The sequence below is a fragment of the Pseudopipra pipra genome, chromosome W (assembly GCF_036250125.1).
Source record: "Pseudopipra pipra isolate bDixPip1 chromosome W, bDixPip1.hap1, whole genome shotgun sequence".
NCBI lineage: Eukaryota > Metazoa > Chordata > Aves > Passeriformes > Pipridae > Pseudopipra > Pseudopipra pipra.
The window spans coordinates 38,787,885-38,811,622 of NC_087580.1; the positions used below are offsets into that span (position 1 = coordinate 38,787,885).

The 23,738-nt window shown below is 49.8% G+C and overlaps 2 protein-coding genes and 1 long non-coding RNA gene across 3 annotated transcripts; 2 read left to right on the plus strand and 1 right to left on the minus strand.

Moving 5' to 3' along the window:
- Window positions 1-2,280: 2,280 nt before the first annotated feature.
- On the minus strand, window positions 2,281-3,587 carry LOC135405572 (zinc finger protein 239-like). The gene has a single exon (XM_064640279.1). It carries the CDS (start codon window positions 3,241-3,243, stop codon window positions 2,752-2,754), a length of 492 nt encoding a protein of 163 aa, XP_064496349.1. The 5' UTR covers window positions 3,244-3,587; the 3' UTR covers window positions 2,281-2,751.
- Window positions 3,588-11,567: 7,980 nt separating this feature from the next.
- Window positions 11,568-12,824, plus strand: LOC135405350 (zinc finger protein 239-like). The gene has a single exon (XM_064640035.1). The coding sequence runs from the start codon at window positions 11,583-11,585 to the stop codon at window positions 12,702-12,704; it is 1,122 nt and encodes a 373-aa protein (XP_064496105.1). The 5' UTR covers window positions 11,568-11,582; the 3' UTR covers window positions 12,705-12,824.
- Window positions 12,825-19,190: 6,366 nt separating this feature from the next.
- On the plus strand, window positions 19,191-23,109 carry LOC135405725 (uncharacterized). Its single transcript, XR_010425983.1, has 2 exons — window positions 19,191-20,864; window positions 21,994-23,109. It is a non-coding gene; the product is annotated as an uncharacterized LOC135405725 (long non-coding RNA).
- The last annotated feature ends 629 nt before the right edge of the window (window positions 23,110-23,738 follow it).

Sequence of the window (23,738 nt, forward strand, 5' to 3'; positions counted from 1 at the left end):
AGTTATCTGCTGAATTTCCATCCTGGTGTCAGGAATGACTGGAGTTTCCCAAATATTTGGGAATTGTATCCAAACTGTTCCATTTTGGTTATGATTCAGGCAGGGAATATTCCAAGGTTTTCATGGGATGACTGATTATCCTGTGTTCCCCAGCTCTTACACCCATCCCAGTCAGCTGGATGGTTTATTGACAATGTGTCCCGAGGGGCAACACCTCCGATGCCATAGAAACCCCTCCCCCTGGATTAGGAAACCTTTGGAATTCAGGAGGTGTTCCAGTGGAGCATGAAAATGAACAGCAATTTCCCTAAAGCCCAGACCCCAGCAGAACAAAGCCAGGCCCCCTCAGTGGCAGAGCAAAGGTCCCCCATCCCTGTGTCCCTGTGGCCGCTGAGGCGGCAGCGCAGGCCCGAGGCGGTGCCGGGTCCCGGTGCAGCCGGGGCAGAGCGGCGGCTGCGCGAGCGGCAACCCCGGCGGTGAGTGCGGCAGCCCCGTGGGAGCGGCGGCTCCGGGCACAGACGCCGGCGGCAGCCGCTGTGGCTCCTGGAACCGAGTGGCCATTGGGACACTGCAGGGCCTCCTGGAATCCAGGGGCCGGTGGGACACTGGGGAGCCTCTTGGAGCCAAGGGAATCCTGGGATATTTTGGAACATCATGGAATCAAGGGACCATTGTGACACCGTAGGGCCTCATGGAACCAAAGGAACCCTGACAGTTTTTGGAACCTCATAGAATTAAGGTGCCATTTCTGGCAGGATGCTCTGCTCTGATAATACCTAAACAATGGTCAGAGAATGCAAACAATGCACACTCTCTGTGATGAGTTACTGCTGGTGTCAAGGTGCTGTTTTTAATGTTGAATTATGCTAAACCCAAAACGCTTCATGAAACTTCAAATACACATCTTGCTTTTTGAAGCTGGTTTTGACAGATAAGCTGCTCCCTGGCCTGCAAATATGTCTGGCAGTCAAACCCTTGATAAGTGTAAAAGCCCCGTCCAAGTGTCAAGGCGCAGATTGTTCCCCAGATTTCCCTGAAGTGTGTGGAGCTTCTGCCATGAAGCAGGGACAGCTCTTCATGGTCACTGCCCAGGGGTTGGGTGGAAGAAAAAGAATTAACCCCTGTCATTGTGTGATGAGTTACCTCAATCTCTGCTTCAGGATTGTTTCTTTTTGCTGGCTTTGATCCAATTACTTTAATAGAATGACTTTGTTAGACTGCACTGTCCTATCTTACACTATACTGCTAGGAGGTTTTGGCTTTTTTACTGTGCAGGAAATAATTCTGTTTAAGGTCTTTCATCTGGTCACTTTTCTGATCAATTTTTTATTCATTTGTCATAATAAATCATTGTTTTTATAGAAATATTTCTGATTTGCCATCACTAAAACCTGCAGGACAAAATGATTGAATCACACCTCTATAATTCCTTCAATTGAAACCAAAATCTGAGTCTGAGATTGGATCCAGCCACAGGCAGGCTCCTCTCTGAGAAGGACTTTAGAAAGCAAGGGGGTCCTTTGTGCACCTCGTAGCTCAACGAGTTTAGCACAGAATCCCCCTGCACACACACAAACACACAGGCATGGGAATCTACACACACACTCCTGTTCATCCCTACACAGACATAACCCGGACAGACTCGCAGGGTAACCCCACACACCATTCCCACATCACAACATGAGAACGGTTAGAAAAACATAAAATATGTACACCAACCATCACTGCACTGCAGCATTCACAGGATGTGACACCTGTGTCCACTTCTGAAATGTTACAGCCATTCTACACAACCTTTATTTCCTGTCAGCTGAGTATTCTATCAGTTGCATTCTAAGATGAAACTCCAGGCAGATGAACAGTTGAACTTGTTCCACATTTAAACGCTGTAGCACATTTTTAAATGGAGAAAGGGAAACTGCTCAGTGTTCAAATGAATGAAACACAGTGAGCCACAAAAGGCAAAAGTACATAGTGTGCAGCAGCTTCCTGGAGTTACAGATCTGCTCAATTTTTTATGTTTGGCATTCAGAGACCATGTTTAAATTTATTAAACTACTCTTGTTCTGCCCCCTCACCCCTTTTTTGGAGTGTTTCAATTGCCTTTCCTTCTTCCAACAGCTGTGACAACTGTTAAAACAATCAGTAAAATTAAGTCCCCTCTATAATCCCTTAGTCAACGTTACATTTTAATCAGAGGTTGAGGAAGATTTCCTGTTACAAGTGCACTGATTCATTTAAAATTATTAAACTGACATTTATGTCAAAATGAGCAGATACATTTATTGCATGTTAGCTTATTAAATATTAGTAATTATTAGTGCTATTGTTATTGCTGAAAAAGCAAAAATTCAAGACTCCAGCTGGCTTTAAGTTATTGCACTCTTTAACATGCTCTACCTTAAAATCAAAGCACACCTAGTGATGGTCAGACAGATGTCTCTGCACTCTCAAAATGTTCAGACAATTTTTATCTCAAATCCTCTCTACCCTCACCCATAACACAAGAACTGCAGAAACTACAACACCTATTTCCTATGTCCTTATGCTCACATGTGCATATTCAGGTCACAATATATTGTCAAATCACAATTGCTATGGATATTATTAATGTGTCAAACTGTGGGATATATTAATTAAGTCAGAGAAGCAGATATGTTTCTGAATGTTAGTTCTTTCTCTGTGTCCACACAATCCCACACACCTCAAGCCCTGCACTCACAGAATATATTGGCACTGTAAGGGCTTCCCTTACCGGTGGGTCTGTTGGTGTGAGGTCAAGGTAGAGCTCTGGGCAAAGCTCTTCCCACACTCCCTACAAGTGTAGGGCCTTTCCCCGGTGTGGATGCGCCGGTGCCTGACGAGGGTGGAGTTCTGGTTGAAGCCCTTCCCACAGTCGGTGCAGCGGAAGGGCCTCTCATCCGTGTGCGTCCGCTCATGCGTGTAGAGATTGGAGCTGGTGCTAAACCTCTTCCCACATTCCAAGCACTTGTAGGGCCGTTCTCCAGTGTGGATGCGCTGGTGGGAGCGGAGGGTGGAGCTCTGCCTGAAGCTCTTCCCACATTCCCCACACCTGTAGGGCTGTTCCCCACTGTGGATGTGCTGGTGGGTGCGGAGGTTGGAGCTGTCACTGAAGCTCTTCCCACACTCCTCACACGTGTAGGGCCGTTCTCCACTGTGGGTGCGCTGGTGGCTGAGGAGATCAGAGCTGTCTCTGAAGCTCTTCCCACATTCCCTACACATGTAGGGCCGTTTCCCTGTGTGGATCTGCTGGTGCCGGATCAGGTGGAAGCTGTTCCTGAAACTCTTCCCACATTCCAAGCACCTGAAGGGCTTCTTTCTAGTGGGATGTTGCCTTGGGACCACGACCTTGGAGTTCCTGCTCAAGGTCCTGCCACCTTCCCGGCACAGGCTGGCTCTTTCCTCCTCAGAGCACCCTGGGATGGCTTTGGAGCCCCTCCTGCGGGGGGATCTCCGGCCCTTTTCCTCCCCGCTGCCTTCCTGCGCCGGGGAGCCCTTCAAAACGGCCTCTCCCACCAGGGTCTCACGGGGGGATTTGTCCTCCGGGCTCTCCGTCCTCAGCTCGGGGCCTGGGGCAGGAAGCAAGAAGGACAGGGAGGGGATTTGCCTCCGGCCCACAGGGAAGGCCAAGGACATCCCCCCAACTCCGGCCCCGGCAGGACGGCGGCGCCAGCGGGGTTGTCCTGCAGCCGGGGCCATGCTCGGCTGACAGAGCCAGCACAACACCCGCCCAAAGGGACACTGACTTCCTCCTCACCTGCCTGGGGGGCCCAAGGCATCTTCCTCGCAGCCTCCTCCTCCATCCGCCCAAGCTTTGGGAAGGACAAATCCTGATGGGGGAGAAAACAAGGGCTGAGCGCGTTGGCTTGGGGGTTCCTCCTGCCCAAGTCCATCTCTAGAACTCACCGGGCATCCTGTGACCATAAAAACCTCCAAAACACCAAGATTCAGCCCAGAAAAACCCAAACAACCAAGATTCAGGAAAAAAAAGTCTCAGAAATAGCAAGAAGATCCTCGTCCCCCAAACTGCAAAAAGTTGAGATTCAGCTAAAAAATACTCCAAAATATGAAGATTCAGGCCAAAAAAAGGTGATGGCGACTGAATTTTACCCTCCAGCAGGAAAGTCATTTGATTTCAAGCTCGTCTTCAAGGGGCGCCCTGGGACTGGAGCCTGGGCTCTAATTAACCTCTCCTGTGCTGCCAAACAGCAGGAGCTGTATGGCCAAGGGACAAACTCTGTGATCCCTGTCAGTGTCCATGGCCCCTGTCAGTGTCCTTCAGGGAAATTGGGAGGAGGAAATGAAGAAATTGGTTTGGAACTAAACCGGTGTTAACATGGGAAAAACCTCCTTCCATGGAAATAAAACTTAGACAGTTTTTCCTGGGCTGAACAAGCTCATTCAGGGATGAAGGACTGGGACTTTTGTGGACACTTGTGCTGGTTTCTTTGGACACTTGTGTTCCTTCAGAGAGCCCCTGGAAACACTCTGCTGTTCACTCCCAGTGCCACCAGTGCCTGGGTCCTGTCTGCAGCAGCAGACTGCAGTGGGACAGGAGAAATGCTTTTCTGAGCCCCTGGGCTGGACACAGGCACAGCCTGACCCTGAACCCAAGGGAAACAAAGACAAATTCCATGGCTTTAGCTGGACCAAGGTTGGGGGGGTTTCCTGAGGGCAGCACTAACCAGACTTTTGTGTGTGTGTGAGACAGGCAGAACCACAAATGCCTGCACAGCCCAGAGCAGTCAGTGTGGGGCTGTGCTTGCTGCTGCAGAGACCCCCAGGGAACAAACCCAGGCAGGAGTTTGGGTTTATTCCTTGCTCTGTGTCACTGGAATAGAATGTTCCACAGGAGCTCTGTCCCCCTCTGTGGCACTCGGTGGCTCGAAGCTGAAGAGGGGGGGAGGTCAAGTGCAAGGTCCCTTCTGAAGTGTGTCCCTAAGGAGGACACTTGCCTTATTACTGCTTATTATTTGTAATATCTTACAGATCTATCATACAACACCTAAGGATGGATTCTATAGAATATGTGCCATATATATGATACAGAATGTATCTGATTATTGCTTTATCTGTCTGTCCAGACAGATATTGTGTATGCAGAGAGATTGTATTTGAGGGATATGTTCCTCCAATACCCTGTGAGCTCCACTCCCAATGCCAGTAAATTCCTGAAGCTCCCCCTTCTGTGCCCTGCAGGTTTTGGCAGATTTGCAAGAGCAGGGGAATCATTCCCTGCAGCCCCTTTGCACTGTAGGAAATGGGAGCCCTGTGCACATCCTGCTGCCTCCAGATTCCATTCTGGGTGTGGGAACGACCCTGTGGGGAGCAAAGAAATGCCTGGTTCTGCAGGAGCTGCAGATGCTCAAGGGGCAGTACGACCAACTCAGGGGCCTGGGGGGCTTTGGGGTCCAGGAGAGTCCTTAGGCAGCTGGGGAGGGGCTTTGGGGATTGGGGGTACAGACCAGGACAGACCAGGACAGACCAGTACCTCCTCACTGCTCCCTGGATCTCTCCTGGAGCTGGGCCACCTTGTTCTGGGACACCTGAGGCCCCCCCAGTGCCCTCCCAGTACAGCCCAGTGCCCCCAGTACAGCCCAGTGTGTTCCTGCCCCAGGATGCCAGGTGATTCCTCTTGGGGAGGGGTTGGAATGGATTTGAGAGAGGGGCTGGAAGAGATTTCAAGGGATCTGGGGGGGTTGGATGGGGATTTGGTGTCTTTGGGTGTATTTGGGGGAGTTAAAAAGGGTTTTGGGGACATTGGGGCATCAAAGGGATCTGTTGGGGGAGGGGATTAAAGGGAAAATGGAGGCTAAGAGACATTTGGAGAGGGTTAAAAGGGCCTGAGGGGGAAGAGGAGGAGCTCCATCATGAACATCTGAGCCCTGAGGACCCCCCCTGGTGTCCCCAAGACCTTCTTGGTGTCCCCAGTTCTTTCCTTGACACCTCAAGACCCCCCTGGTGTCTCCAATGTCCCCAGGGCCTCTCCATGGCCACAATTCCCCCCTTGGCACCCCCAATTCCACTGTCCCCAAACCCCATCCCTGATGTTCCCAACCCTCCATCTCACCCCAGGAGCCCCCCTGAACCCTCTGACCACAACCCCCCCCCCCCTTATGTTCACAGAAAGGCCAAGGGCATCTGGGGACATGTTGGAGACAGTTGGGGGGCTTTGTGGGGCACTGGGTGATTACTGGGGGATACTGGGACACACTGGGGGGAACCAGGGGGCACTGGGAGGGACTGGGGGGTTACTGAGGGACACTGGGAGGGACTGTGAGGGACTGGAGGTGAACTGGGGCACACTGGGGGGCACTGGCAGAGAACTGGGGAGTTACTGGGGGATTACCAGGACACACAGGGGGGACACTGGCAGGTTACTGGGCCATACTGGGGGTTACTGGGTGCTCACTGGAGGATCACTGGGCCATACTGGGGGGCAGTGGGAGGTCACTGGGACACACAGGGTGGTTACTGAGTGGGTTACTGGGCCATACTGAGAGTCACTGGGAGGTCATTGGGATATACTGGGGGTACTGGGATCCCCTTACCTGGATGTGGTACATCTCCCCCCCAGACTTTGGGGGGATTCCCTAGCACCTCTCCCCTGGGGGCTGGGAGATCCCGCTGAACCCACTGCTGGGCTTTAGGGAACTCCCCAAAATCCCCTCAAAACCCTGAAATCCCCCCCTTGACTCATTGAAACCTACTCAGGAATCCCTAAAATGCCCTCAAAGACCTCATCCCTCCTCAGCACCCCCTAAACCCTCTCAGTAACCCACAAAACCCACCTGGGACTGCCACAAGCTCATTCAGGGACCCTTCAATCTCCCTCAGGGACCCTCAAAACCATCTGGGACCCTTTAAACGACTTGAGACCTCAAAACTGCCTAAAAGGTCCCGCAAATCCCCCCAGGACCCCCAAATCTCCTCATAGACCCCCAGGACCCCCAAACCTCCTCACAGACCCCCAAAGCCCACCTAGGACCCTCCAAATCTCCTCAGAAACCAAACCCCTCAGAGACCGCAAAACCTCTTCAGGGACCTTCAGCTTCCCCCCTGAGTCTCCTCAGGATACCGAACCCCCTCAGGGACCCCTCACAACATCCTCGGAAACCCCCGAACCCCCGCGCTAAACCCTCCCGAGCCCTCCAGCCCTTCCACCCACACCCGCGCTCCCCGCAGCCCCAGAGGGGATCCCCAGAGTCCCGCTCTCGCCACAGTCACCGCCAGATCTTACAGCGAACTGAAGGCCCCGGCGCCATCACCGATTCCGGAAGCCAACGCGGCGTTCTGCGCGCGCACCGCTTTTAGAAAAGACCAGCGCACCCAATCAGCGCGCGGCCTCGCCCCCGCACACCCGCCGCTGCGCCTGCGCCTTGCGCAGTTTACTGTGGGAGTTGTAGTCCTTGCGGCGGATCATAGCGGCCCTTTGCATGTAAGCGGACGCAAGATAAGGCGGGGAATAAAGAAAAAAGAAAAAAGAAAGAAAAGAAAAGAAGGAAAAAGGATGAAATAAAAACAGAAAAGCAAAAAACCAAAAAGTCCTACCCTCCTTTGCCGCAAGGACTTACAACTCCCACAATGCACCGCTAAAGCGGCTGTGTGGCAGAAGGCGGGCAGGGGCCGTGGCCGCGCGCTGATTGGCTGCGGGGCGGGTCAGTAAAGGCGGTGCGCGCGCAGAGCCAGCGCCATGTTGGCTTCCGGAAATCCGTGGTGGCGGCGGCGGCGGCGGCGGCGGCGGCGGCGGCGGCGGGTGCTTCGGTGAGCTGCGCGTGCTGGCGGGGGGGGGTGGCGAGAGCGGGGTCTGGGGATCCCCTCGGGGGCTGCGGGGAGCGCGGGTGTGGGTGGAAAGGCTGGAGGGCTCGGGAGGGTTTAGCGCGGGGTTTCGGGGGTTCCTGGAGACGTTGTGAGGGGGTTCGGTGTCCTGAGGGGACTCAGGGAGCAGGTTGAAGGTCCCTGAAGGGGTTTGGGAGTCTCCGAGGGGGTTTTGGTTTCTGAGGAGATTTGGGGAGTCCCAGGTGGGCTTTAGGGGTCTGTGAGGAAGTGTGGGGGTCCTGGAGGGCTTTGCGGGACCTTTTAGGCAGTTTTGGAGTCTCTAGGGGGTTTAAGGTGTCTCAGGCGATTTTGAGGGTGTTTGAGAGAGACTGGGGGGGCCTTTAATGGGCTTGGGGGGTCCCAGGTGGGTTTTGCGGGTCACTGAGAGGGTTTAGGGGGTGCTGGGGAGGGATGAGGTCTCTGAGGGGGATTTGAGGGGACCTTGAGGAGGTTTCAATGGGTCAAGGGGGGGATTTCAGGGTTTTGAGGGGATTTTGGGGGGTCCCCTAAAGCCCAGCAGTGGGTTCAGGGGGTCCCCCAGCCCCAAGGGGAGGGGTCCTAGAGATGCCCCCCAAAATCGAGGGGGGGAGATGTACCACATACAGGTAAGGGAATCCCAGTACCCCCAGTATATCCCAATGCCCTCCCAGTGACCCTCATTATGGCCCAGTAACCCTCTCAGTGACCAGCCAGTGTGTCCCAGTGACCTCCCACTGCCCCCCAGTATGGCCCAGTGATCCTCCAGTGAGCACCCAGTAACCCCCAGTATGGCCCAGTAACCTGCCTGTGTCCCTCTTGTGTGTCCTGGTAATCCCCCAGTAACTCTCCAGTCCCTCCCAGTCCCTCCCAGTGTCCCTTAGTAACCCCCCAGTCCCTCCCAGTGCTCCCTGGTTCCCCCCAATGTGTCCCAGTACCCTCCAGTAATCACCCAGTGCCCCCCAAAGCCCCCCAGCTGTCCCCAGTGTGTCCCCAGATGCCCTTGGCCATGCTGTGAGTTGGGGGGGGCGTTTTTTTGATCAGAGGGTCCAGGGGAACTCCTTGGGCGAGATGGAGAATTGGGGACGTCAGGGATGGGGTTTGGGAACAGTGGGGAGGGGTTTGTGGACAGAAGAACTGGGGGTGCCAAGGGGGGAATTGGAGCCATGGAGAGGCCTTGGGGACATTAGAGACACCAGGGGGGTCTCGAGGTGTCAAGGGGGAAGCTGAGGACACCAAGAGGGTCTTGGGGACACCAGGAGGTGTCTCAGGACTCACCTGCTCTTGGTGCAGCCCCTCCTCTCTCCCCCAGGCCCCTTTAACCCCCCTAAGTGTCCCCAAGCTCCATTTTTCCTTTAATCACCTCCCCCCCCAGATCCCTTTGATGCCCCAATGCCCCCCAAACATGTTTTAACTCCCCCAAATGGACCCAAAACCCCCCAAATCCCCATCCAACCCCCTCCAGATCCCTTCAAATCTTCCCCAGTGAGTCAAGCTCTGGAGAGGAGATTTTGCCCCATGGATGGGATTGCAGAGGCTCCCTCAGGTCCCCAGGATGAATCATCACTCTCTGCAAGTCCCTGCCAGGAGGTTGGAGCCAGGTGGGGGTGGGGCTGTTCTGCCAGGAAGCAGCAGTAGGACAAGAGGGCTGGGTCTTGAGCTGTGCCAGGGGAGGTTTAGGTTGGATATTAGGAAGCAATTTTTTGTCTAGAGAGTAATCAGGCCTTGGAATGGGCTGGGCAGGGAGGGGGTGGAGTCAGCGTCCCTGGAGGTGTTGAAGGTGAGAGTGGATGTGGCATCAGTGCCATGGTCTGGGAAGCACGGCGGGGTTGGATCCAGGGTTGGACTTGATGATCTCGGAGGTCTTTTCCAACCCAGCTGATTCTGTGATTCTGTGATTCCCATTCCTATGGCAGCACATTCTTGAGGCTCTATCCCCAGGGTGATAGAGATGCCTGTCCATATCTATCTCCAAGGTTAGTCTGTAAATGTGTGGTGTTAGAAAAGCAGGCTGAGTTCTGGGCTGGTTACAGGAGGAGAAGGAAGCCCAGAGGCCAGTGCAAGCAGGCAGCCCTCAGCTTGCACATGATGTCCCCTCCCTGCAGGTTCCTGTCCTTGAGCCCAGGCCCTGAGGTGAGGCTGAGAAGTGGCGCGGAGGTGAGCCCAGAGCTGTCCCTGAGGTGAGGCTGAGAATAAGTGCAAGGCAGAGGTGCTGCTGAGGAAGGAGAGCCCCGTGGTGGGGAAGAGAGGCAAAGCTGTGAATGCCCATCCCCGAGAAGGTGCTGTGTCCATCCCCTGTGTGCCAGGTGAGCTGGGGCTTTGCTGCAGAGCTGCAGGCGCTGATTTGAGGGTCTCCAAGTGCTGAGATGGTGGGCACCCAGGAACACAAACTGTGCCTGGCCACGGAGCCTGCAAGGAGGAGCAGAGACAGCGGTGTCAGTATGTGGGGCCAGGTTGTCCCTGTGCCTTCCCCTGCAGGCCCTGGCTGTCCCTGCTGGGCCCCTGTCCATCCCCATCAGGTCCCTGCCCGTCCCCCCCGGGCTGAGCTCCCCCCAGGAAGTGCCGTGGAGCTGAAGCTGCTGCCATCCCCCCCCTGCAGCCGCTGCCCCAGCCAAGGGAGCAGCAAAGGCAGGGCCAGGAGCAGAGGCAGCAGCAGGGGAGCCCTGGGGGGGCTGGGAAGCTCTTGTGTGGGTCAGGAAAGAGGCGCTGGGCATGAGGCCGGGGCTGTGCTGAGCAGGCCCAGCCCTCACATCCCCCCAGCCAACGCCGGCTGCCCGGGGGGCTTGGGAGGGACCCCCAGCCCGTGTGCCCCACACTGAGCTGGCAGAGAGAGAGCCAAGGGACAGGGCCACGGGCAGGGCCACAGGTGAGGGACAGGCAGGGCCATTGCAGGGCCACGGTGAGGGCACAGCCTGTGGCAGCAGAGCTGCCCAGGGCCGGGGGCAGCCGGGGGTGTTGGGACCAGCCAGTGCTGGGGCCGAGCAGAGCACGAGGCCTCTTGCAGAGCCCTGGAGCAGCTTCCCACTTGCCAGCCCTATTCTCAGGGCAGAGACATTTCTTTGGGCCAAAGAGCCCTAAAGCACTTGGCACTGACCACACTTTACCACCTTCTGTTCTCCAACTGCTCTGCTGGTTCAGAGCAGCACAGTAGGACAGTGGTGACCCCTGGTATCCTCGGGACAGCAATGTACAGAACCCAGAGAGGGGGAATGTCTGGGAACACGGCACTTGGAAGGCGAGAGTCAGAGGAGAAGGGACCCTTTGGACCCCCAACACTCCCAGCATCACAAAGTGGGACCCCCAGCATTCCAGACAGGGGAGACCCTCTGAACCCCAGAGGGGGCAGACCACAATGGGGGAACTCCTGGGAGCGTTTTTTTAGGCAGAATTTTCATATTTTGGAGTATTTTTTTCCTGAATCTCAACTTTTTGCAGTTTGAGGGGGGGCTTCATCTTGCTATTTCTGAGAGGGTTTTTTGCCTGAATCTGGGTGGTTTGGGTTTTTCTGGGCTGAATCTTGGTGTTTTGGAGGTTTTTATGGACACAGGATGCCCGATGTGTTCTAGAGATGGACTTGGGCAGGAGGAACCCCCAAGCCAACGCGCTCAGCCCTTGTTTTCCCCCCATCAGGATTTGTCCTTCCCAAAGCTTGGGCGGATGGAGGAGGAGGCTGCGAGGAAGAGGAAGATGCCTTGGGCCCCCCAGGCAGGTGAGGAGGAAGTCAGTGTCCCTTTGGGCGGGTGTTGTGCTGGCTCTGTCAGCCGAGCATGGCCCCGGCTGCAGGACAACCCCGCTGGCGCCGCCGTCCTGCCGGGGCCGGAGTTGGGGGGATGTCCTTGGCCTTCCCTGTGGGCCGGAGGCAAATCCCCTCCCTGTCCTTCTTGCTTCCTGCCCCAGGCCCCGAGCTGAGGACGGAGAGCCCGGAGGACAAATCCCCCCGTGAGACCCTGGTGGGAGAGGCCGTTTTGAAGGGCTCCCCGGCGCAGGAAGGCAGCGGGGAGGAAAAGGGCCGGAGATCCCCCCGCAGGAGGGGCTCCAAAGCCATCCCAGGGTGCTCTGAGGAGGAAAGACCCAGCCTGTGCTGGGAAGGCGGCCGGAGCTTGAGGGGGAGCTCTGAGCTGGTGGTCCCTGAGCAGCCTCCCAGCACGGAGAAGCCCTTCAGGTGTTTGGAATGTGGGAAGAGCTTCAGGAAGAGCTCCGACCTCCTCAAGCACCATCACATCCACAGTGGGGAACGGCCCTACCTGTGTGGGGAATGTGGGAAGTGTTTCAGGAACAGCTCCAACCTCCGCAGACACCAGCGCATCCACAGTGGGGAACGGCCCTACATGTGTGGGGAATGTGGGAAGAGCTTCAGTGACTTATCCACCCTCCGCAAACACCAGGTGATCCACACTGGGGTGCGGCCCTACACGTGTAGGGAATGTGGGAAGAGCTTTAGGGACAGCTCAAAGCTCCTCACCCACCAGCACATCCACACTGGGGAACGGCCCTACATATGTGGGGAATGTGGGAAGAGCTTCAGGGAGAGCTCCAGCCTGATCCGACACCAGCTTATCCATACTGGGGAACGACCCTACAAGTGCTTGGAATGTGGGAAGAGATTTCAGACCAGCTCAGATCTCCTCGTGCACCAGCGGACGCACACGGATGAGAGGCCCTTCCGCTGCCCCCACTGCGGGAAGGGCTTCAAGCAGAACTCCCACCTCGTCACCCACCAGCGCATCCACAGCGGGAGAGGCCCTACAAGTGTGGGGAGTGTGGGAAGAGCTTCATCAAGAGCTCAACTGTGGGGAATCCTGCTGATTGAAAATGGAGGCATTGGTCCTGACAACATGTTGATGCACTCTGAGAGAGGAGAAAAACATCAAGAGAAAGCTGTCCCGTGAGAACAAGGACACTGTCCCATGAGAACAACAACTTATTTTGAACAAAGTGGCTGAGAAAAATATAAACATGAGAAGAAAACAAGAACAGATGTGCAGAGGGACTGTTAGAAAGTAGGACTGAAAGGGTCTACCTATCAGCTGTGAAAATTCTAGTTTGTGTATTTGAATTGACCTATCTATGTAATATACATATGCCTAAAGAACTGTGTTTAAAGAACTGTAAACTGCAGCTCCGGGCTGCTGCTGCTTCCTTTTCTTTCCAATAAACTTTCTTGCTGGATATTTTGTGTCACGGTCCGTTCCAACAGCGACATCTGGTGACTCCGACGCGGTACTGCACCTGCGTGGATATCAGACGGCAGAGAAGCCGATCGGGCGGCGGGAGGTTTCCGCAGGAACGGAGCTAGGTGAAGCATTGAGAGCAACGGAGAAGTTGCCCGGCTAGCCTAGAACCAAGACACCTGGAGAGGTGAGCCACTGAGAACATGGGGACAACTCTTAAGCAAAGAGGAATCTAGTGTTGTATCTATGTGGAAGTCTATCCTGCTTAAACGGGGAAGAAGTTAAACAACTGGCTTTGCGAAAGATACTACTTTGGTGCAAGGGCCAGGGATATGAAGTGGACACTATTACTGCTTTTAGTCTCTTTACTTGGAAAGAAATTAGTGATAAGCTCTTTACTGCTGCCTCTAAGAGAGAGAGAGTTGCTGCTTCCTTCCTTACAACTTGGCGATTGTTATATGAAACAGTAAAAGTCATTAAAGCACAGACTGGTAAAGACAAGACAGAACTTTCTGATCATAAGCCTGTGAGTTAAGTGCCTTTTGCCAATATCCCTGCACACTCCCTGCGTCCCCCTCCTGCGCCTCCTCAATGCAAGTGTAGCTGGTGCTTGGAAGGCAGGTAAAGCTCTTGAGAACTTTTTTCTAGTCACTATGGGGGCAGACCATAAGTGCAAACGAAAGGCATGTGTTTATCGTCTGGAAAGTTCTTTTTTGCCTGCTGCGGTTGATGTTTCTATCTATCTGGGAAGACATTGGGATGCTATTAGATGCCATCATACAGAGAAATCATACAAAAGAAGAGTCGAGCGGAGCCGCAGGGAGCCGATGTGGGACCAGAGGTCACAGAGTGGAGCCGTGAGCAGCCAAGCAGCCCCACCAAGATGAACGCAGTGCTAGTGATTCGGCAGTACATGTCCAAGACGATCGGGGACGGCGGCTACGGTGTGGAGGTGCTGCTGATGGACCGGGAGACGACCTTATGAACGCTGTGACTGATTTCCACCTTAAGAAGCTTTCTGCTTCTTGTCTGAGCAGTGCTGCAGAGCTGTGCTGCCATGTCAGGTCTGCCTGCTCCAAGTGCCTGCAGAATGGCGCCGGCCTGGGTCCAGCACCACCGAGTCCATTTGTGCCCAGTGGGCAGTGGCGGCCGCGGTGCGGCTGTGACGGCAGCACCCACAGCCTTGGGTGCCGGTGCAGTGGGCAGCGGCAGCAGTGGCTCCGTGCGTGATTGCGGTGCCGTGCCCGGCCCCAGCCGGCGTGCTGCCAGGGGCCGACGGGATCGCTGTGGCTGTGGCAGCCCTGACTCGGAGCGATGTGCCCGCGCATGTGTGCCGGCAGCTCCCCGGGCAGCGGTGGGGGGGGACCTTATCCCCCGCACTGCCGACAGCCACGGTCCCAAGCGGTGGGACGGGGGAGGTTCCCCTCCCTTTCTTCGCAGCGAGTGTTTTTTCCCCTGGTACCCCTTCTCTCCCTAGAGCGGCGAGTTGATGACAGTAGCAACGGCTTCGGGGGGGTGCAGTCGGGGGAGGGGGGAAGCTGTTTGTCTTTTTTCCTCATTACACCAACCACCCCCCCCTCTGAAACGTGCCTATTTGCAGCTATTTCTCCCTCTCCTATGTTTTTGTCTTTTCTTAAGCAGACTCCGTGATTAGGTTGCTAGTTCCTTCTGTTGATTTTCTCTGAGTGAACCCGTCCTCTCCTCCCCTCCTTCATCCTCCGGCTGCGGGGGGTGGGGGAGCAGTGTTCAAGAGAAACAGGGAACGGGGGGGGGGGGGGGGCAAGATGGAAAAAGGGAAAGACAACTTAAAATTGACATTACCCCAACTTATAAATCAAATAAGATTGCAGCGTTTTTACAGCAATAGGTGTTACACATGTTACAGGCAACCCTCATTTCTCCCACAAGCTAAAGTGTTGTTGAGCGTGCTCATGACATTCTCAAACGTTTTCTTCAAAAACAGAAAGGGAGACTGATGAAAGAATCCCTTGAAGCAAGATTAAAAATGAGGTAACGTACATGTTTAGCTTTTTGCATGTTGCAGAAGGTTGTTAGGAATCTCCTATAGTTCACCATTTCGCATCTTTTACATGAAATTTGGCTGTTTCCCCTGGGGGCAGGGTGCGGGTAGAAAATTTGCAGACGGAATGATGAGACGAAGGGGGTAGTCTTGCCCCCTGCAGAAGTAGTTCTATTGCCTTTATGACAGAGTATCATTGCTCTATGAGAAGGGTTGAAGATTTCCAAGATAATATCCTGTATTTTCTTGCTGTATTCATCTTTTGCATGGAGAGTTATGCAGGATATGCAGATTGCTGTTGGCGGCTATGCCATAAATTTCCTTTGAATTATGAAAGTAATAAGAAGTGCACAGCCAATGACTACTTGAAATGTGTGTGTGACTGTCGAGTGTCTGAGATGGCCACCTAAGTGTGACTGGAAAAAACTGTGTGAAAGAGAAAAGCTACATGAATGTGTAACTGTGTAAACTTAAAAATACTTTCCGTTGGTGTCGAGATTTTAAGAAGATGTTAGCACTGAGGTTGAATAAGAGATTCTTACAGAAATTTGGTGTTCTATTTCAACCCTGTATGAAGATTGTGGAGGTTGAATCTCAGGTGGAGTTTTTCCACCGGTGTTGTTCCTTAGCTGTGTGAGCTGCACAGGAGACTGCTAGTTTTGGAGCAAGTAAAAACCATAAGCCAGCAAGCATTAGTGCAGGCTGCAGAGTTGGCAGAGCCCAGAGCATGGTGCACAACCATGCGTCAGGGTACCCGGGAACCATTGCAATTCGTGGAAGAGCTGCAAGATGCTGTAGAGAAACAAACTTTTGACACTCAGTTATAGAAGCTGCTAGTTACACAATTAACCAGAGATAATGCCAATATAGACTGTCAAAAAGTACTATCCTTGATGCAATGATGCAGGCTAGTGCCGGGGTGGGGTCCTTAGACCATCAAATAATTGCATTTGCATCTGCTATGGCAGTAGTGAGGGTCGTTTGAGCTTTTCTGTGTTGTCCAGGGTTTAAATCAGGAATTGTCTATGTTGCTGCCTTGCTTGTTCAGCCCGTTGCAGGGAGACCCTTGCAGACTGTCAAGGCCATCCTGCGTGCCTTTTCAAGGGCATCTGCAGTGTTGTGGATTGTAGCATGGGACCCTTGTATAACAAGGAATGATTGATGCTCCTCGTGCGATGGTGTGGTCAAAGAGAATTTATTCAAACTCGCGCGCTCTTTTATCCTTACATACCATGTGACTTTCTTAGCCAACCAGCTTACTAACTCTGGGGCATGCTCCTTGGGCTCTGTACCTGGGCACATCCTCTGTGCCACCTTTGACCCGCCCCCTACACATCCCCTCTTTTAATTATATTAAGAAGTCACAAAAACAGTATGAACAAAAATGCAAACAACAATGCAAACAACAATTTTAACAATCAGAACATTATAAAACTACTAAGCTTCGCAGTGACCCGGCACATTGCTTGCTCAGTTTCTTAACTCTAATGTAAACCTTTTTTAAAAACCTTCTTATATTCCTATAGGGTAGTGCAACTTGGATAATTACTTTATTAACTTGGGGCTTATCTTAACTGTGTATAAACTTATAACCTTTTAATCTGAGGGTTTTTTAATAACTGGGGATTTCAAACTTTATTTAAGAACAGGGTAATCTTAGCAAACTACAATTTCTTAAAAGCGACCTGTGGCTGAGGTAATGTTATTTGTGAGGTGTTTGTTTTTTATTATTTGACCAGTCACACAACTATTTTCATTCACACACTCATATCATACATCGGTGGCCACCGCACACTAAACACACACGTGAACACACACACACACACACATTCCAGAGACTGCTTTTCACCACGTTGGTCATTTCTTAATGTAAACTTAAAAACATAACTCTTTTCCAAACTTCTGCGTTGCTCTGGTTCCTGCTGCTGTGGTCACATATTTGAATAGGGTTTTACACACCTGGAAGAAACCTGCTTGAGTTCTTTTTTATAACTTTTAGGCATAGCTTTCTCTCCATGTCACAAACCTAGGTATTTCTTCTATCGTCCTGAAATCAAATCTTACTATGATTAGCAACTTGGGAGAAACAAACGCCTGAGGTGTGTGCTGCTTTTCAGACCTGCTTCTTTCAGCACTGTCACAACTCAAAAATTGATAACATACATGGCTTTATACAGATGTTCTTACAGGTTACACCAGTTCTCCCCCCTTTTGTTTAAACTTAGCACGTTTTTCAATATGTGTTTTTACTGTTTTATGGATTAGTGTGAAATGCTTGATGTGAGAATTTTCCTATTTCATAGGAAGTAACAGCTTAATTTTAATGTTAATCCATTTTAGAGTACCAAAGGTTTGCTAAGCAAGTAACTCATGTGTTTTACACTTTTATGTTTTGTCTAGTGAATGTAGTAGCAGTTATGTTTTGTGACTGTATATCTATTTGTATGTACAATTTCAATATGTCCAATTCAAAAATGTATATCTCTGATCGCCAAGCCTCATTTGCTATTAACTCTCTAGGGTGGTTTCCTGACAGTGTGGCATACTTTGATGATGTAGCTTTATTGATTGTTATTTTGAATGGTCTCTTAGAGAACCTGTATTCTGATGGAGAATGAATGAGGCAATTGCTTGCCTTAAAACTCTGGGTATAGTGTTAAACATTGCTGCTTTAGCAGCTTTTCGGTTTCTGTCAGTCATTGGCTGTGGCAGGTCAGGATGTGATTTTGTGTGCATTTGTATACAAATCATACCTTTTGTAACTCACAGGAACCAACTAGAATGCATTTCAAAAAACAGGTAAGGGTTAACAATATCTCAAGGAAATTAACTTTCAAAACAGATTATCAACCTCATAGCATAATGAGCACAATCATAACATCAAAGGATTGTTTTAAAATTTTCCCAAGGTAATGACAATCAGTCCAGAACTATACAAAAGCTTAGTTCATGGCTTGTAGTTTTCTCACTGTTCTGTGGCAGGATTTATTTTAAGTCTTCTGCAGCATATCATGCTTTCCTAGATGCATGTGTGAAGGCCCTGAGGCCTTTCATTGGTTCAGTTTTGCATCTGGTGTGGTCTTTAAAGGTAAACTGTTGATTTCTGCCACAATCTGTGCTTAAGGAGATGGATTAAAATATTACCACCAAAACTTGCCAGGGCATCTTGAAATCCAGCGTCCTCAGCTGTCATCCTATCCAAATTGTCCTTTCAAAGCTGGAATGTTGGTAAAGGCAGGATTTCTTCTGTCCAGATCCTCAGTCGTGCTCTGCCCTAAATGACAAGCTTACAAACTCAATAGCAACTTACACAGATTTAGGTGGTGGGGTATGACTGAAAGAGCTGTTTTAGAACTAACAGCGGCTTCTCTCAGTTTGATCCCACTGAAACAAAACTGCAATGCTTCATACCTGCTGGAAACAAAAACTAGGCAGATTTGCTTTTCAGGATCTCTTCTGATTTGTTTGCTCTTTGTTACCTTGGTATAATTCTCTAACATTTGGTTTGCCTCAGCAGCTAGCAATTCGTCAGACTTTAAGTTGGAGTTCTCCCCTAGCAACACAAGGAGAGGGTGTAGGTCCCCTCTGTTTATGGCTAAAACCGGTTTTAAGCAACTGGTAGTTCTCTGAGGTTTCTGCAACTCCTGTAAACACAAATGTTTTTTACCTCGAGCTGTGTCACCTGTGTAGAGCTTTTTTGCTGTGTTGTCCTGTCCATGGCAAGTCCAGAATTGTGGTTGTTGGATTCTTCCTGAAACAACCTGAAGATCTGCACCTTGGGCAGTTTTGGTTAAAACAGCAGGAACAATTAGCAGTTCATTTCTTGTGGCATTGGTTATTAATGTGTCCTCTGCATAATGATGTATTATGGCTGTCTGATACTTCATCGAGGTATTTTGCATCCCCTGAGGAGGTACAGCCCAGCAGTGAGTTTGAATAGTCTGTGCACTGCTTAAAACCATGATGGGAAAGAGGGGTTTCTGGGCATCCTCAGGGTGACAGAGAATGGTAAAGGAATGGTTTTTTGAATCAGTTACCACTTGTGACAAATTTGCTAGAAACATGTTTTTTTTGTTTGGTTTTTTTTTGTTTTTTTTTTTTTTTTTTTGTTTGTTTTGTTTTTTTGTTTTTTGTTTTTTGTTTTTTGTTTTTTTTTTGTTTGTTTGTTTTGGTTTTTTTTTTGTGGTCAAAGATTCCCAAGTCAAACTAATAGACCTGATAACCGGAAACTACCACTTATATACCTGATTCAGGGTGAAATATCTCGCTTAATATAAGCTAAATTTGTCCCTTTCGGATCGCCATATGTAGCATGGGACCCTTGTATAACAAGGAATGATTGATGCTCCTCGTGCGATGGTGTGGTCAAAGAGAATTTATTCAAACTCGCGCGCTCTTTTATCCTTACATACCATGTGACTTTCTTAGCCAACCAGCTTACTAACTCTGGGGCATGCTCCTTGGGCTCTGTACCTGGGCACATCCTCTGTGCCACCTTTGACCCGCCCCCTACAGTGGATAGTGTGTCTTCAGGCCTCCTGGCTGGAGGCCAGAGCAGACCAGTTATGTTGATCAGTGTGCCAGAGCTGAAGTGTTGTTTTAAAGAGTCCTTATATATTCTCTTAAAAACCCCTCCCATGCAACAGCTGGTGGCAATATTCATTGTAAAGCATGATCTTGGGGAGGCAGCTGGTCCTTCATCCTTGGGACATGCCCTGCCCATTGCAGCTGTGTTCTCAGCAAAATAGCCTCACTACTTGTGACTGCTGCTTGTTTCCTACCAGATGTATTGCTTGCATAATTTGACTAGTGGATGTTTAGGATTGTACGAAGACAACACAAGTTAAGTGCCTTGTTAATCGGTTGTTCTAATGGCACATTTGCAAGACCTTTTGTTCGTGTTACTGTAGTTTTCATACCTTATCCACCACTGATAATTTCTAAAAGAGACACAAATAGCCCACCTTATACTTTTTGTGAGTTATGTTCCCCAAGCAGAGTTTCGTGAGTGTCGAAATGAGAAATTTGGTTCTACTGATGCACCACAAGTTTTTTGATCACTGCTGATTTCTGCCCAGCATCCACACCTAACCTGTACTCTTTGTGATAATCAAAGCTTGCTGTTAATTGTCCAAACAAACAAACTTCTGTAGTCATGCCAGGGGTTTGGGTTGTGAGACCAGGAGGTACTGCTCAGAGTTTTCTGTGTGACTTAAGCAATGGCTCCTACCTAGAGAACAGCTGTTGGCCCTGCAACAGCTTGTTAAAGAGCAGCTTGATTACATTGAACCATCTCAGAATCCTTTAATTACCCCGTCTTTGTGCTGAAGAAAAAATCTGTGAAATGACGACTGTTGTATGGTCTCAGACGAGTTGGTGCAGTCATGGTTACCATGTAAGCATTGGTTTATTGACCCCTTCTGTGCTGAATAACCCATTGTTATTATTAATTTGACAAGTTGTTTTTTTCACAATCCAGTTAGACCCCAGTAATAGAGAAAAATTTGCATTTTCAGTTCCATCTATTATTCGTGCAGAACCTTTCGAGCGTTATCCACAGAAAACCCTCTCCCATGGAATGAAGAGCTTTTCTATAATTTGTCAGTCATTTATGATTCCAACATTATTTTCTGTACTAATGCAATTTTCTGACTGTCTTTTGTTGTCATTATATAAATGATATTTCTGCTGGCTGTAGCCACTGAGGATCAGCTGGGTGTGTTGGACACTGAAACCAGAAAGAGTCTACAATTCTTTGGCCTAGTAGTTGCTCCTGACATGGTGCAGTGAGAGGTACCCTGGAAATATTTAGGGTTCACGTACACAAAAAGCAGTCATTCCTCAACCAGTTCAATTGGGTATTAATGTCAAAACTCTTACTGACATACAGTAGCTATTAAAGTCTTTAAATTAGATTACATCGTACTTGAAATTGCCAAACACCCAACTGGCACCTCTATTTGACCTGCTCAAACATTCTGACAATTTTCAGGAACTGAGGGAACAGACTGAGAGAACTGACTAACAGAGCAGTTTGAACCATCCAACAAGTAGAGCAAGCTTTACATTCTAAATTTGTTTCACATGTTGATCATTGTCAAATTGTCTAATTTTTCATTTTTGCATATCACAGAGTTCCTTTTGTCAAAAACCTGCTCCTGGATTGTTTGAGCACATAGCTCAAATCACCATTAAGGCTAGAGGAAGATGCATAGAGAGTACTGGCAGAGATCCAGCTCACATTGCTGTACCTGTACACTCTCATTACTTTGAGTGGTGTCTGACAAACATATATGAAATGCTAACTGCTTTAGCTGGGTTCCACGGCCAAATTTCTTATCATTCATTAGTCCATAAGAAGGAGTGCAATGTCTGGGTCACCTTAATGAAGGCCTTGAATCAAACCACCTTTTGTGCCTTGCTTGCATGGCCCGAGCAGCCTTTTCCTACCTGTCTGGTAGGAGTTCTGTTAAATGACAGTGAGGCCAGCCTTATAGCAGCCTCAGACCCCTGACGAAGTCATTTTGTACAGTTATGCGGCAGTGTACAGGCAGTTGGGATTTGTTGCAAGAAAATTGCCCTCTGGTCTGTTTCTCATATGTGGAGACAAAGCCTGACCAGGAATTCACGAAGGGGTAACAGGGGAACCTTGTACCATAGGTCGTCTAGGATTGTTAACACCTTCTCACAAAGTGCCCTTTAACCACAGTGGAAAAAAAAAAAAAAAAAAAAAAAAAAGAAGAGCCCCTAGATGGTCTTACAGTCTTGAGGAAGACAGGTAAAGCTGCGGTAGTGGGGAAATAAAATTTGGATGGCAGCATCAAATTGTTCATCAAGAAAATTCTCCTCAAATTGTGGAACATCGAGCTGTAACCCTTGCTTTTCAGTTATTTCCTAATCAACCTTTGAATGTTATTACTGACTCTGCATATGCTGTTAATTTGTTACAGTGACTTGATCAGGTGGTGTTGTATTGTCCATTTCCAGGTCTTATTTTTCAAGCGTTGTTTGTACTCTAAAGAACTCCTTTGCAGAGGCTTGTTCCAGCAGGTTTGCTATGCTTCGATCCAGCGCAGCTTCATGGTTTTTCACCTCTTTTAGAGTTTTGGAAAAAACACGCTGTGCTTTGCCAAAAGCCTCCTCCAAACTGATGATCTTGTGGTCCCCGTGGGAGCTGAGGACAGAGCACATGTAAGGGGGGTACTTTTGGATTAGATGATCAATGGAGCATAGAGGCGTGAGAAAGGAATCATATTAGGATGTGAAACCAGCCAGAGTATGGTACAATGTAACTTCATGGCACAAGCGAATTGTAAGGTCCATTGTGCTTTTCAGCAAGTCAGCTTGATATCCCCTATTATCAGAGCTGAGTTCTTCCTTGGTTTTGCTACATATTGCAAGATAGATACATCTACCCTTGAAACACAATGGTAGAGGTCATACATAGGGGTGAGAAAGATGATGATGGGAGGAAGATTCTGTGGGCAGGGGTCGCTGGCCCCTTGCCCTACAGCAGGGCATGCGCAGACTGTTGCCATGAGGTAATGATCAGGTGGTGTTTGGCTGCCACTCAGGCATCACCTTATACTGGGTACTGGCCCTACGTGGTGCAATGTAGAGCTGATAAAATGGGGTGTCAGGACTGCTGGGGTGAGCGATCCTCATCCTGCCATGGAGACTGTGTTGTTCTACCTGGACGCCCGCTAAGCACGGGCACCGACCAGCTGCTGCAGATCCTGGCAGCCCTGGCCTGTCTGTGTGGGTAAGCACAGTTTATTGACAGGAAGCAACTGAGAGAACAAACTTTTTAATATCCTTTTAGTGTTCCTTTAATTCCCCTTTTATGTTTATGGTATTTTTCCTTTAGTTTCCCTCTTTACTAACCAATATCGTGTTATCCATAATATTGTGTTAAGATCCTTTTTTGGTATCCCTTTTCACTAGTTAATACTGTATTAAATGCTGTTCGTAGTATTTGTTTTAATGCCACCCGATAAGGTAGTTATTTTGTATCCTTTTTAGTTTTTAATTCCTCTTGCTAAGTTTATTACTATTATTATTATTCTCACTGTAATAAAAGATATTTTGTGCGTTTGAATATTTCTGGCACTTGTCTTTATTCCGGACATGTATCCAAACGAACTGTTACACACACACAGCTTCTACTGAGAAGCTTCTGTCCTGTCAGGGCAGTCAAACTGAACAAACGTGTTTTCTTGCTGCTGAACTTTACAAATGAAAAAAAACAAGTTACTGTTCTATGCCCAAGGTTCTGGATCCTGCCCCATGTATAACTTTAGCAGCTCTCCAGATGGAAGGGGATACCACAGCATTGGTGTTACTAGGAGTGACTTTGTGCATCCCCAGACATGGAGCTGTAGCTCACTAGACAGTGAGCAGCTTACCTGTTTTTCCCCATGCCCAGTTTCCTAAAACTGAGGAAAGAAAAGCAAGTATTTGTTTAGACAGCAACACAAACCAGAGGCTGGATGGATAAAAAAGTAATTTAATAAGCCTCGCTCTCAGGGGATGCTTAATAGACAGAAACACTCCTTTAAGGGAGCAGCTAATTCACAGAAGCATCAAAGAACTTCAATCAGACATTCACTCCACAGGGACAAGGCAAGGTTTTCCTTCTCTTCATCTGAGGTGAGGTTAAGCTCTTTAACATGAAGTGCTGCTACTCCAAATCTGCTTCAGTGCTTCCAAGTATGACAAAGGAAAGCGCAGCC